This window comes from Pelobates fuscus, chromosome 11, assembly GCF_036172605.1.
Source record: "Pelobates fuscus isolate aPelFus1 chromosome 11, aPelFus1.pri, whole genome shotgun sequence".
In the NCBI taxonomy this organism is placed as follows: domain Eukaryota; kingdom Metazoa; phylum Chordata; class Amphibia; order Anura; family Pelobatidae; genus Pelobates; species Pelobates fuscus.
This window is the reverse complement of record NC_086327.1, coordinates 112,930,366-112,946,882: the sequence shown is the minus strand read 5'-3', so window position 1 is coordinate 112,946,882 and position 16,517 is coordinate 112,930,366. Positions and strand designations below refer to the sequence as shown.

At 40.6% G+C, this 16,517-nt stretch overlaps 1 protein-coding gene across 2 annotated transcripts in view; it reads right to left on the bottom strand.

The window, feature by feature from the left end:
- KLHL17 (kelch like family member 17) overlaps window positions 1-16,517 on the bottom strand; it is a 112,004-nt gene that overhangs the window by 70,506 nt on the left and 24,981 nt on the right. Inside the window, exon 1 of one of the 2 annotated variants that reach the window (XM_063436639.1) lies at window positions 7,610-7,846. The exons of the other annotated variant lie outside the window; for it this stretch is intronic. Coding sequence (XP_063292709.1) covers window positions 7,610-7,615 — 6 coding nt within the window. The 5' untranslated portion in view covers window positions 7,616-7,846. Of the gene's footprint in view, window positions 1-7,609; window positions 7,847-16,517 lie in introns of those variants that run through there. 2 annotated transcript variants of the gene reach the window in all.

The window sequence follows — 16,517 nt, the reverse complement described above, 5'->3', positions numbered from 1 at the left end:
TTAAGTTATTCTGATGTATGCATATCCTAGCATATGCAATGTAATTTCCACTAAAGGCAGACACGGGCTGGGAGTACTCTAATCAGCAAGTATTTATATCACAGTCTCCATCACTGACAGCAATTCTGTCCAAGGTAAAAACATTCTCACTACATCCAACACTTCATGTCGTCAATGACATCTGCCACCCACAACCGCTGCCGATGGATAAACAGGGGATTGTTCTGTTGTCCTGGAACACAGTGACGCTATGTATGCAGCTTCCATAAATGAATATTAAACAGTATATCAAACAAGGATTGCATTTTTTTAAGGCACTGAATGGCAGGAACGAACCCCGACATTAACCCTTTCCCCTTGCAGATCCACACAACTTACATTACATTGTGGTAGACAGCAATACAAACAGATCATTTCTACTCCAGAAATTCACAGAAATTCCACTTAACAATGTAATAATCAGTTTGATGTGCTATCTCAGGCTACATATACAAATACTCAAATCCTGACATTTACAATGGTAGCGTTTAGACTTCTTTAGCTGACAGAGCTTGGCGTATGTTTACCTGTTAACAAAAGAAGCAAAAATCAGGCTGACTCAATGAAAAGAACCTGCAAAACATAAAACCGTGTATTTTCCTATTACAATTTATTTTATTTCCCCGTTACCTGAATGTTAAATTGAAATCTCGTACGTCATGTTGCTATAAATACTGAGATACTCTTTAATTATTACCCTTTAATTATAAGGAGAAGCCTCTGTTATAAGCAGAGACAGTATTCCGTTTTTGTAACAAACAGATGAGAGCTATTTAAACATCTGTCCACCCACTTCCTATCTGAAAAGCACTTCATTCTTCGAGTTTCCTACTTAGCGAAGCCATAAGATTATCTCAGGAATCCTTGAATTCTTCCATTGTATTAGCAAGTTCCCATGGATTTCGCAGGATAGGACTTTTTCTATGACGTAATATCCTACACACACTGGTTCTGTTTAGATCTTTCTCACTATTTGTAGCCATAAACCTAAACTTTGTAGTCATTAACACTTACTTAATACAGTTGCATTTATTCTTTAGCCATCATGTTAATTAACAGAGATGACGCGTTAGCAACCATTTAATTCTAGGAACATTGCTGCCCAAGCCAGCCATGCGTGGCACAAAAAATAGGTTTAAAATATGAACATTTGATCCCACCTCTACCAAAAAATATATGCTTTTTTTTTTTTCTCTTCCTGGAGTCATATCAGCATGTACTAATGAGATGTACTGATTAATTTGCCCCAGGAAAATTCTGTCACAGAGATGTCCAAATCCAACTTCACATAAGAAACATAACTTGGCATGCAATAAAATAAAACTGCACGTGAACATTGATCTGGTAATCTATTTGCAACTTGGCTCATCGAGGGCTGGCAAAACGTGGCTAAATGCACAAACACTGAACTGACCCCTATTTTAATGTATTATTATCAACAAACTCCAGGATTTGCAGCTTCAGTAGAGATCCCTCTAAACACGAGGAAGTGGCTGAAACGTCTCATCCAACCTTGACCCTAATATAGTGTTAAATGGCAGAGTGCTCTCTGTGCATATATTACAAACCAATGGGCAACAGATATATATGTAGTTCAACACTTGGCAGCAGCTTCATATACGAAAAGTTTGATGTGGTCACGTGGGTGCATTACGAGCTCCTTCGTAGAAACTTTGAAAGAAGTCTGCAATATAGACATTATACTTACAAATACACATTTAAAAGAAAACTTGATAATGGAGTTAGAAAGTATTTGAGCAAGGAGGTAGGCTTATGTTGCAGAAGTTTTCAAAACACTGCAGTTATAAGCAGAGGATTGCAGGGAAACATTAACTGTCCCCCATGCCAGATTGTTATGGTTGTTACGACGCTTGGAGAGTCTCTTTCATTACGCCTTTAGTATTAAATGTTCAAGTATATGACTCAAACCTACGTAATCCCGGAAGCAGGCGGCAAGATTTGCATATTAAGCACTGGAATAATCCACAGCCATGAGAACAAGCTCACGTTCTGTTTTCAGAGATACGGATCAAAATGATGATCATAACACTTCGCATTTCAGTTTTTAGAGTTTATTCCCTAAATTGTGAACTTCTCTACGGAAAAGCACTGGGTTGGATGAAATTATCAGTAATAATGATCTCAGTTCATGGAGAAGCGCCGACTAAGGTGTGGCAAGGGGAGAAATGTGATTTTATCCTTAATTTCTAAAGGGGGTCTGAATACCTACAAGTGAAGTAAATGATGCAAATGCTAGAAATATGTGTATGTGGCTCTGAATTAAAGTTTCCCTTTAATATAGCGAAGTTGTGGATTTCTCCAGGTTGGTTGGTATTTTTTAATTGACCATAATTTCCAAGATTTCTACAAACATTGATACAACATTTTAAATAATTACTACAAGCACCATAACCACTTGTGTGATTTCAAGTTGTCATGATGCTTGGAGTGTGGTATGTGCAGAGTTTCACTGTGTAAAGCCGCACATGCACAGTTTTACCCCTTTTGCTGCCAGAGGTGTAACTCCATCTCTGGCAACGTCATTGTGTCATAATTAACCTGCGTTCTGGGCTGGCTAATGACAAATCTGTGCATATTTTTATGCAGAGTTGCATTCACTGGCTGAGGACAGTCAGATGACATTCTCAGCCAATGAATGACTGGTGGCATGGGCACTCAGCTTCTGCAGAAGCAGGGTGCCCATCACTGACCAAGACAACCCTCTGCGCCTGGTTGGGACCCAGGTAAAAAGGCACACCATTGCAAAAACTGTTTGCCCCATGATCAGGAAATTGGGCCAGGGTACTCCTGGTGGGCTGTAGTGGTTATAAAGTTTGCTAAAGTGGTTATGGTGCAGAAGTGCCCTGGTACCATTGTACGGAGTCAAACCATTTTTGACTTCACTCCACGCCTCCACATCCAACGCCAGAGACCCATATATGCATGTGTCTGTTAAAAAAAGTATTCAAATGAAACAGTGGCGGAACTAATTTAAAGAGGGGCCTGGTGCAAGAAAGGGCCTTGCCCCTGCTCAGCAGTACCCAACGGGTGGCCCTAAGTGCATGGGCCATCCGATGGGGCCGCACCAGCAGTAGTTCCATCACTGAGAAAGAAGTAACACTGTCAGGGTTACTCATTAAACTTGTAAATTGTTGCAGATTCATTACGGAATTGACAAGTTTAGGCCAAAAAATGCATATTTGAAAAGAAAAATATGTCAAGCCAGCTATGTTTCTAATTCACTTATTTGGGGGGGAAAAATTAATTTCCTGTCAAATTCAAGATCATACGTGGTTAAGAGGATAAATCTGTATGTGTAAGTTTGGATTTTATGTAGCATATAAAAGTAAGTAGATTTTTTTGTACTCTACATTAATTTTAAACAGCCACAACAGCCACAACAGAGTTCAGATTGTTATACTCATTGGTAACAACTCACAGGAAACTTTTGTTAAAACCGTTGGAACTGTAAATTTTGGATTTTTTTTTTTACCAGAAGCCTTGTCCAGTCCAGATGTACAATATGGCATTCTATACGGGATCTTGTGAAAATGTGGGATAATCCATAGAGGATTTAGTATATGCACAATAAAATGCCATATGCATCTACTCCATATCACACAACATGATGCCCTTTACAAGGTTAGGCAGAGTTTAAAATACAATAATTTAAAAAAAAACGTTACTTGCGCACTATGCCAAATCCCTCCAGTTATTTAAATAACTGGAGGGTTCTTTTTAGTATTACTCCAATGGCCATTTAAGTGTATAAAACATATTATGTATTTAATGTATTACTACACTAAATTTTAGAAGAATGTGTCTTTTTAAAGAGATACACTTATATTTATTTTGTCATGAGATAAAGGAATACATATAAAAGCATAGTAAATGTTCTGTATCAAGCTAATCTGAATGCAGATATATCTGCGCGGGACTTGACGCGCATTCAGCCAATCGACAGGCGCTCACAGCTACTGTAGTGACAGACCTTTTTTCTAGGGATTGATTATGGAATATCTAGTTTGGATAGCAGGGAGTTAATTTCAGTAACCTGAGCAGTTTACATGGTTCAGTAAGAGGAACAGGGGTTCACAAGGATGGCATATAATGGCACATATTTCTACCAGCACACGCCATTTTTGATACCTTTCTTAATGGGCAACTGTCACCTCAAAACTATATTTTAATATAATGATCCTTTCGTCACATTCTGGCAGGAAATAGATTCTTTGTTAAATTAAATATACATATTGTAAGTAAAAAAAAAAAAAAAAAAGAATGATAAAATCTCATCCCTACCCTTAGTATATGACAAGATCCTTCAGCCATATACAAGCACCTTGGGTCAGACAGTATTTGAAAACCTCTATACACTGATTCTGTTTAGATCATTGTCACCATTTATACCCATAAAACAAAACTGCGTAATACTTAACCCCATCCCAATATTAGTGCGTGCTATGCCGTCCTACATAAGGAGAGCTTTAAAGCTGTTAGAACTGCATAGCACGATCTGGCTCTCGCTCCGGCCTAAATACTCACTCTCCAGTCCGATTGCAATTGGGGAACCTGCCTGACAACAAAGGCCATCTACCTGTAGCCAATCCAGACGATCCGAGAAAAAAAATGTTTAATATAGTTGCAGTTATGGTCTACCATGCACAGTGCAGTGACATCATTAGACTGACTAACTGTCACATTCAAACACTGTCTGGCCCAAGGTGTATGTATATGGCTGAAGGGTCATATACTAAAAGTTAGGGTGAGTTTTTCTCCTTTTTTTCCCCATATGTTTAATTTAACAAAAAAAAAACGATTTTCTGTCAAACTGATTGATGATAGGATCATTATATTAAAAGATAATGTTAAGGTGACAGTTCTCCTTTGATCTTGCAGGGGACAGCAGTTCATCTCCCTTCTCTTTAATGAATTGGAAGGAAAGTCTCCTGTGTCGGGTCGTTGTCGGTACAATATTTTGTACTGCACTTAAAATCTCAATAAAATGTTGAGGAAAAAAAGTACACGCCATGTTACTAACAAATTAGCTGTATGTTTGTCATTTTGATTAAAATAAAGAAGCAAAAGTAAAAAATAAAAAAAGTATTTACTGCCTGTTTGCGTAGAATGCGTAGGTGTCTGTCAGTGAGAGTGTGTGTGTCTGTCAAATCAGTGAGATTGTGTGCCTGTCATTGAGTGTGTGTCAAATCAGTGACAGTGTGTCTGTCAAGGAGTGTGTGTGTCAGTGTCCTCTGTGTGTGTGTGTCAGTGTCCTCTGTGTGTGTTTGTCAGTGTCCTCTGTGTGTAAATGTGTGTGTGTGTGTCAGTTTCAACTGTGTGTTAAAGTGACTGTGGGTGTCAGTGCCCTCTAAGTGTAAATGTGGGTGTGACAGTGGCGTCTGTGTGTAGATGTGTGTGTCAGTGTTCTCTGTGTGTAAATGTGTGTGTCAGTGTTCTCTGTGTGTAGATGTGTATGTTAATTTCCTCTGTGTGTAAATGTGTGTGTCTCAGTGTCTTCTGTTTCTAAATGTTTGCGTATGTGTCAGTGTCCTCTCTGTAAAAGGTTGAGAAACACTAGGTTATGGTCACTTATCTCCCACCACCTAATCCTGGAATCTCCTAAAATATCTGCACTCATACAAGCACCCCTTGTGCCTTATGGAATCATGGAGTAAGTATAGCTTCCACTGACCCATACAAATTCTTGTATGACATATGTATGTTGACCTGATGGACTCGTGTGGGCATGTGTCACCACGAGTAATTTCATTCATGCAAAAATGAATGAAGCTACTCTGCAATTTAGGAGAAGCTGAGAAGGTGGTGCTGTTAGTTTGCAAAGTAATTTCACTCAAGCTTTTTCATGAATTAAATGATTCTTTGTACTTCTGAGTCACGACACAGCCCCAAATAATAAGACGCCCACAACCATGCTTCATAGTTGGCACGAGGCTCCTCTGTTGGAACGGTTTATTCAAACATAATGTCTCGCATTTATGCTGAAAAGTTCAAACAAAAGGGTTTATTTACTAAACTCTGTACTGTACCAAAATGAAATCCAAACGTCAAAACATAAGCTGAAATAGTCGGTATGGAAATATGTCCAGCTAAAATATTTTGGGATTAAATTTTGGGATTTGGATTTCAGTTCACTACAATTCAGAGTTTAGTGAATAACCCTTTGATGGTGCAAATGATCAATAACGCTAAATTCTTCAGCCTGCTTGTAACCAGTAAAAAAAAAAACGTTCACGGCACAAGCCTACCCTACCTGTGATCACTGCCAACAAATGTAACCCTTTAAGTGAACCTACCCAAGACTGGCTATCATGTCACTGAATACTCTCATTTCACGCTTGCCTGATACATTTAATACATGGTTGTCTAACAACCAAGTCTTTGTCACTGAAGGATTTTCCATTCAGTCAGCTATAAAAATGCTTTATAATTCCGGTTGCTCCGTTATCAGTGAAATAGCCCCTACCGCCCTTATCAAAAAAAGAAGAAAAGCAGAGACTTCCACCCAATAAAACTATTTTAGTACATACGGCTAGAAAGAAGAGGGCCTCAACACATCCACCTTTTAAAATAAGCAGAAGAGGTGTTATAAATCATTAGATTGTGCTTTAGATTGTTGTTCCTTCAAGGTGTAGATGACACAGGGCATATTATGGCTAGGGCACACATGATAAGAGCCACCTACCAAACAGATCATGCGCGCACACACTGTGATTGGGTTAAGTTCTTTCCTACACTCTCCCCATTGCAGTGCAGTCTGTTCCATGACTTGCCAGTCACTGCAGCAGATCTAAAGAACTGCAGAGAGCAAACCAGACAGCAGAGTAGTCTCAAAACAAGTCATCCTATGCTGGTGCATCTAAGTGCTTTGTTAACTCTGCTTGTGCTGGAGAAACCTGCAACATCTCAACACTTGCCAACATGAGGATCTAGTGAATAAGCATCCTATGCTCTAACATGTTTTATTCTACCTAGAAGAGAATTTTTTTTTACAAACAGAGGGGGGGATGAGAGGGGGGTAGAAAGCTAATTCTAGGCTTGTGCCAGTACAGCCAATCCAAAGGCCCACAACAACCACAACAACTGCAAGCAATTAAGGTTCATTTTTCAGGTTTATGGTTGCAAGGGTAGGGCTCCTAAATGGAACCATATATCTGGCACAAGGTAGCCTTAATATTGCTCTGTTTATAAATATTGGTACAGCTAATAGAAAGACACAAATTATTAGTAAACTGTCTACATAACAGTAAACTATATTGTGTTTCTTTATGTAGGCACCCAGCATGTGTATGTCTGTCAATACAGACATGATATAAATATCTATAACACATGTAAATAATAAACAGCCCCATCAAGCATGCAGATAAACAGACATACAGGTTTATATCACAACACATGTCATAATGAATCAAAGGTCTCTTTCTGAAATTAAAAGTCGGATTATTCTGCCCTATATAAGTAGTATTGCATGTAAATAAATGCCCCCTGTGCTGGTGGGTAAACATGACCAGGACACACACATGCCTCCAGGAAGGGCTGCAGCTCTACTTACAGACATATGGCTGTGGGTGCAGAGCTCACACCGTGCTGATGAGGAGGATGCAGGAGATGCTGATGATGCTGTCTGGGTACCCCGGACTCATGTTACAGGGAGGCACAGAGCAGAGCTACTAGCCCTAGGTGTCTAACTTTCGGTACCCGGGCCCGGAGCAGCCGAGTTCTTTGTCATTATCCCTAGCAACAGAAACCTCTCCAGAATATCAAATTATCAGGGGCTGAAACTGACGCAAATCTGGGCCAACCAGGCGGCTGTCTGCTTTAAGCATGCTCCTCCCTGCTCCGTGCTGCATGGACTGGATGCACAGCACAGGGGACCTGAGAATGTCACCGAAGGAAGGTCCCCTTCATAGCGGCCAGCAGCAGGGACACCTTCCCGGGGGATCTGCAGCTCCCACTCAGTGTTCTATAATGGAACGTGAGCCCGGCAGCGATAACCCATAGCAACCAAGTCCTGCTAGACTGTTACAGCCATTCATATAGCGCCTGCATGATCCGCAGCGCTGTACAACGAATAGGCAGAGCACTGGCGCAAATGATGACGATTTTAACCCCATAACGACCAGTGACATTCTGTGCTGCACTATTTGTGATTGTATTCCATGGCTAATTACTCCATTCACTGGATGCAGGGTTTGGAGCTGACAGATTAAGGCAGGGTATTCCATATTGTAAGGTGTAGGGGTCAGATTGCTGAGATAAAGGCGCAAAATGATGTTATTAACAGGTTAATATCCCTGTTTAGTATGCCTTTCTAAACTACCCTGCATGCTGGGCCAATATAATTCACGTTGTGCATTTACAGTCACTTTGCATAATGTGATTTTTTATTTTTTTCTAATTATCCTTCATGTTGGCCAGTTAGTGCCAGCATTTTATGATTACTTTGCATGTTGTGTTTCAATAGTTATATAGGGTCATGATCAAATAATAGTTGTATAAATTCTTTTTTTCATTTTCTTACAGAGATACAAATATTGATAGAACCATACAAATCTGGTTCCATCCTTACATAAATACAAAAATGTATTACATTAGACAAACACATTACACCATTATCTGCGGGATCGGGCTAGGGAGAGGAATCTGACCTTACTCAGGGCTCTAACTCTGCAAACGGTAACGAATTTAGTATATAGCAGTATGATTTATAACCTGGCTTCTATTTTATCAACCCAGCTTTGCCAAAGGTCCCTTCTTTTTCGGGCATTTAAATATGGTATACTCAGATCTCTTTCCATCCTCGTCTGAAGGAGGATTTGATCTTTAATAACTTCCCAGTGAACTACTTGATTGGATTTCCAATTCCGTGCCAGCACAATTTTAAATGCGATAAAACAATGACTAATAAAGCATCTATTTCTGTATAACATATTTGGCCATTGCATATGTAGCAAAACTACCTCTGGTTTCATTTCTAACTCTATTCCAGTTATATCCTTTATAAATCCTAGCATTCTCCTGATAGAGGTCTGAATATTTGAGCAACTCCACCAAATATGGATAAATGATCCCACCTCTTTTTCACACTTCCAGCACCTAGAGGGAACTCCAGGGTACATCTGTGATAACTTACTAGGGACTAAATGCCATCTATATATAACCTTATAATAGGTTTCTAATAAATTTAAACATTGGACCTGACGGCGAGTATTATTTATAACTTTACACCACTCTTCCTGATCTAAAGAGGACTTCAGATCTTTTTCCCATTTGATCTTCTGAGGGAAACTAGATACATCATTAATGTTTCTAATTACCTCTATTGCTTTTGCTAGAACTTTCGGTACAGTCTGATTTGAAAATATGTATTTTATCATTATAAGCGATTTTTCAGACTCTTTAGTAAGGTATTTCTGCAGGAAATGTCTAAGCCTCAAATAGGTAAATATCTCTTGTTGAGGGAGATGATATTTTTGTAAAATGATATCGAAAGGCAATATTTTATCTGAACCTAGTATCTGCGAAACTTTATTTATTCCATGGGTTCTCCAGCTATCCAAGGAGAGGTCTATCACATTAGCTTCTATTGTTCTCAAGTTAGCCGTATCCATAATTGCATACTTAAGGCCTATTTTCTTTTTAATTTCCTCCCAAACCGGTAACAATTGAGCCCAAATAATATTGTTTTTAATATCAATCTCCATCTTGTCCAAAGGTTTCGTATTCCATAGTAAGCCCTCTGGATTTCTTAATCTCAGATCCTCCATTTCGATACTAAACCAACTTTCTTCACTAGCTGACACCGTCTGAGACCTATACATATGCGTGATCACATTAGCCCAGTATATAACTCTTATGTTAGGGAAATTTAGACCTCCATCTTTAGTTTTTAATGATAGAATTCTCCTATTAATTCTATTTCTCTTACCCTTATTGATAAAATTCTCTAAATTGTTTTGTAGTAACGTCAACCAAATATCCGGAATCCTGAGTGGAATCATTTGGAATAAATAATTCCATTTAGGAATGACATAGGAATTTATGACGTTAATACGGCCCCACCAGGTAATCTGCAAATTTCTCCAGTCTCTAAGTAGTAAGTTTGTACTTTTTAACAGACTTAAAAAAATTTCTTCCATCATTTTCTCTATGTTCTTAGTAATAGATATTCCTAGACAGTCAAATTTCTGAACTGCCCATATAAATGCATATTGATTACTTATTTCCTCTCTTGACTTTTTATCTAGTTCAATACTCATCACAACTGTTTTTTCGTTGTTTCATTTATAATTTGCTAATTGACTATACCCTCTAACTTCCTCCATCAGATACTTCAACGATCTAGTTGGTTCAGTGATTGACAAAAGAATATCATCCTCATAAAGGCTGATTTTTAATTCTTTATCCCCTATTTTATATCCTTTTATGTCTACGTTATTTCTTATATTTTCCGCTAGGGGTTCTATTGAGAGAATATATAGAAGTGGTGAAAGCGGACAGCCTTGTCTCACCCCGTTATTAACTGATACCCAATCAGAGCAAACATTGGGGCCCACTATTCTAGTGGAAGGATTTTTATATAGGGCCATAATACCTTTTATCATCCAACCGTCTATTCCATATGCTTCCAAAGTTAGTTCTAAGAACTTCCAGTTTAGCCTGTCGAAATCTTTTTCTGCATCGACTGCTACGGTCATGAGGGGGATGTGTTTCTTGTTGGCATTATCTATAATTCTTCTTGAGTTAGAACCTACCCATCTATCTGGTATAAAGCCTATTTGATCTTTATGAATGAGCTTATTTATAACACTCTTAAGGCGATCTGCCAAAATAGATGAGAATATTTTAACATCAGAGTTAATTAAAGAGATGGGACGATAGCTGGCCACTAATGATGGATCTTTTCCTTGTTTCAGGATAGGAAGCATATTTGCTCTTGTCATCTCTTCTGGAAAACTTCCTGTTTGAACCGCGTCATTAAATGCTAATGCCAATTGTTTACTCAGAATAGATTTATAAGTATGGAAAAACAAATTAGAAAATCCGTCTGGACCTGGCGTCTTCAATTTCTGGGTTTTAGATATAGCCCTGTTCACTTCGGCCTCTGTAATCAATTTGTTTAAACTATCTTTCTGTGTTTGGTCTAGTTTTGTTAGATTTGTACTGATTAAATATTGTTTAATCTTAGTTGTAGAGGTTTCAACGGGAAGATTATATAGTGACCCATAATAATCTCTAAAGCATTCTCCAATCTCTTTTGGATTTAGATGAACTGTTTGGTTATATACTATCTTAGTTATACGAGCCTTAGCATATTGTTTCCTCAACTTATTGGTTAACATTTTATCTGTTTTATTCCCTCTACAATAGAATCTCAATTTTAGTTTTTTGATATTATTTATTGTTTTAATGTTTAAACATTGTAGAATATTTTTTTGGACTTCTGCTATTCGTCTACCTTTCTCTATTGTAGGATCTTCTTTATTATCGGTTGTAAGCTTATAGAGTTCAATATATAAATCTCCTAGTCTTTTTTCTTTACTTTTAGCTTCATGGTTTAACTTTATAAGATAGCCTCTTACAACTGCTTTAAAAGAGCACCATGTATTTAAATTTGAAGTATCTAAAGGGTCGTTCTCCTTGAAGAAGCTTACTATCAAGTGCTCCAGTTTAGTCTTACAGTTTTTATTGTATAGCAGGTAATTATTTATCTTCCAAGTTAAATTATTTCTAGCTGTCAGGTTGTCTTTTGTTTCAAATATATACATGCTATGGTCCGACCATACGTTTTCTACGATCTTTATTTTTGTCAAATTATCTACTAGATTCATGTTACCCCAAATCATATCGATTCTTGAGTATGTAAAATGAACTCTAGATAGATGGGTAAAATCTCTTAATTCCGGATTTTGGAGACGCCAGACGTCAAACAGCTCATAATTGTTTTTAGTATTAGACAGTAAACTAGCATTTTTAACTATTGTTTTGTTCATTACACTCCCTTTCAACAATTTTTTGTCTTTTTGTGGATCTAGTATACATCTGAAATCTCCTGCGACTATATAAATCCCTGTTTTAACTGTATCCGCTTTGTTTAGTATTTTCTTTAATTGGGAGACAGGGGCTACATTGGGAAGGTATATATTTACTGTAGTATATTTTACTTCATTTATCTTACCTACTACAATCATAAATCTTCCTTCATTGTCTAATTCCTGATAGAGTTTCTCCCACTTAACCCCATCTGAAATTATCATTGCTACACCTCTTTTTTTCTTATCCTTCATAGATGCATGTAGAAAAATTGGGAACTTATTACCTCCCCATGATAGTTTCTCATTTTGTCTCCAGTGTGTCTCCTGAACTAAGCAGATATCAATTTTCTCTTTTATCATTTGATTACGTAACAAGGATCTTTTATACATCGTATTTAGGCCCTGAGCATTTATGGACAAAAACTTAACCCTATTTCATTCCTCTCTCTCTTTTTCCCTGCTTCCTGCCCGTGGAGCCCCGCAGATAACACATATAAATGACAAACAACATTACATTAAACCGAGACATCTTATAGTCCCACATCTTAACCTATCTCACCTAGGACTAACCCTAGTCTCTAGTGGATAGCCCCCGTCTCGTGAGTATACTACTACTCCGAGATTTATGCTTAATACAAGCATCAGGCAGATCTATGGATTGGAGTCATGGAGCTACGGCTAGGGGGAAGGAGAAGGGTGAAAGAAAAAAAAAAAACAACCACCTTTCTTTAAAAGATTTTTCTTGTTTTATATTATACGGACTATTACTGGCTAGGTCCCTTAAGACAGTGTTCCCCAACCCCCGGGCCGCGGACCGGTACCGGTCCGTGGATCAAACGGTACCGGGCTGCCCAGGGGTGTGGGGTGTGCGAGCCTGACGGCTAATGCAGGGCTGGCATTGCCCAAGTGCCAGCCCTGCAATGTGCCTGCGGACCGGAGGGGAGATCAGAGATCTCCCTCCATGGTCTGCAGGCACATTGCTGACAGCCGGCAGGGGAGGAAGTGAGAGAGGACCCGGGAGCTCTTACCTGCAGCTCCTCCGGGTCCTCCTCTCGCGAGATTTGGAGCGTTGCCGCGGTAACCACGGCAACGCTCCAAATCTCGCGAGAGTGAACTCTAGCCCTGTAACTGGGCTAGAGTTCACCTCACCACCGCTGGGACCACCAGGGATTCCCCACCGGACCACCAGGGACTAAGAAATGTCCCCCCTCCTCCCAGTAAAGGTAAGAAGGGAGGGGGGACATGAATATATTAATTTTAATTAAATACATTTTAAAAAAGCCTCCTTACCCCCCATACACACACTGCCCCATACACACACTACACACACTGCCCCCACACACACATACTACACACATTGCCCCATAAACACACTACACACACACTACAAACACTGCCCCATGCACACACTACACACTGCCCCATACACACACTACACACATTGCCCCACAAACACTGCCCCCATGCACACACTGCCCCCATGCACACACTACACACACTGCCCCACAAACACTGCCCCCATGCACACACTACACACACTGCCCCACAAACACTTCCCCCATGCACACACTACACACACTGCCCCATACACACACTACACACATTGCCCCACAAACACTGCCCCATACACACTACACACATTGCCCCATACACACACTACACACACTACACACACTGCCCCACAAACACTGCCCCCATGCACACACTACACACACTGCCCCACAAACACTGCCCCATACACACACTACACACATTGCCCCATACACACACTACACACACTGCCCCACAAACACTGTTCCCATACACACACTGCCCCACAAACACTGCCCCATACACACACTACACACATTGCCCCATACACACACTACAAACACTGCCCCACAAACACTGCCCCATACACACACTACACACATTGCCCCATACACACACTACAAACACTGCCCCACAAACACTGCCCCATACACAGACTGCACACACTGCCCCACAAACACTGCCCCCATGCACACACTGCCCCACAAACACTGCCCCCATGCACACACTACACACACTGCCCCACAAACACTGCCCCCATGCACACACTACACACACTGCCCCACAAACACTTCCCCCATGCACACACTACACACACTGCCCCATACACACACTACACACACTGCCCCATACACACACTACACACATTGCCCCACAAACACTGCCCCATACACACTACACACATTGCCCCATACACACACTACACACACTGCCCCACAAACACTGCCCCCATGCACACACTACACACACTGCCCCACAAACACTGCCCCATACACACACTGCCCCACAAACACTGCCCCATACACACACTACACACATTGCCCCATACACACACTACAAACACTGCCCCACAAACACTGCCCCATACACACACTACACACATTGCCCCATACACACACTACAAACACTGCCCCACAAACACTGCCCCATACACACACTACACACATTGCCCCATACACACACTACAAACACTGCCCCACAAACACTGCCCCATACACAGACTGCACACACTGCCCCACAAACACTGCCCCATAAACACACTACACACATTGCCCCATACACACACTGCCCCATACACACACTGCCCCATACACACACTACACACACTGCCCCATACACAAACTACACACACTGCCCCACAAACACTGCCCCCATACACACACTGCCCCACAAACACTGCCCCACAAACATTGCCCCCATACACACACTGCACACACTGCCCCACAAACATTTCCCCCATACACACACTACACACACTGCCCCACAAACACTGCCCCCCACACACACACTGCAACTCTCACACACACTGCCACCCTCACATACACACTGCACCGCTCACACACACATACACACAATTTTGAGTCTATGTCTTTATGTGACTGTGTTTGTGATTTTCTGACTATGTATGTGTCTGCGTGTTTTTTTTAATATATGTGACTGTTTGTTTTTTTTTGTCTTACTAAATCAAAACAAGCGGGCCACGGAAAAATTATCAAACGTTTACCGGTCCGCGGCGATAAAAAGGTTGGGGAGCAGTGCCTTAAGATATTTATTTCACCACCCGAACCTTCCTTCCTTTTCTTCAGTCTCTTTCCTTTCCCTTTATAAAATTACTAAAACAAACAGATTTATCATCCCAGTTTACCTAACAATACCCAAACAATATTTAACCCTTAGTGCATTTTATTCCTTATTTACTTTTATACAAACTTTTATCTCTTGTGTATTTTTTTTTTTTTGTCAATCTTTCTTTTATTGAGGTATAAAATTTACGGGTACAGAATAGAAATGGGAGACAATAAAAAGTCATACAAGATGGGGTATCACAGTTCACTATACATTATCTCCGAAGGTTGTCGGCCTCTTTTTTTTTTTTTTATTTAAGTAAAGTGTATTAAAAGCGTTGTTTAGCGTTAAGTGCCTGCGTGCTTAGTGTCGGGGTACGTCTTGTAGTAGGAATTAAGGCACCTCAAAATGTGAGTGTGTTGAGCGTGGGACCTTAGTTAGATGAGCTCAAATAGGTGTGCGTGTCGTAGCTGGGTGTGGTTGACTAGGTTGCTAGCGGAGAGTGCAGCAGGTAATGTGCGGTGTGTTTCAAGCTGTGTTACGCACTCTGGGTGTAATGGGGGGGTGACAGTGGCTTAATACGTATTATTATTCAAAGGCTTACGGAGCCAAAAAAGATAACAAAGAAACGATAAAAAACACAACAATGTATGGTGAAAGAAAAGAGAGAATAAAAACATAAACCAACAGCAACAGCATTGGGAATTACACACGTGGAACGGGTCAGGTATGTCTCTTGTTATGTGCAACAGGTAGAGGGTGTGTGGGCCCAGCCGTGCTGCTGCTTCAAGTTGGTAGGGCTGTGGTTTTCTGAGCCTCTCTTCTCGGCACGAAAGGGGTAATCTCCGCCACAGTCCATGTTGGACGGTTCTGTTGCTGTGATGTTAACGCTGGAAGGCCGAGTGCCTGCAGGAAGGCTGGTATATCAGATGCGTGGGATAGCTTGTATGTTGCGCCCTCCTTCTCTGCCTGTAGTCGGTGAGGGCCCCATTTGTAGGGGATAGCTTGGTCTCGGAGTAGCTGGGTGACTGGGCGGAAGGACTTCCTCCACATCATGGTGTGCCTGGAGAAGTCTTTATAGAATGCCAGTTGTACCCCTTCAAACTCCACCGTGGGGGAGCCCCTCATAGCCCCCATTATCTTGCCCCTATCAGAGTCCCGTACGAATTTAATCAGTACGTCACCGGCTCCTTCGTGTGGTGTTGAGGCCGCCCTGGTGAGTCTGAAACAGGAATCTATTGTGATCGACTTTGCTTGTCGTGGTGTAAGCAATGTGGCAATAAGCCGTCGGCAAAAGTGCGGCAATTCCGTGCTGGTGAGTGTCTCTGG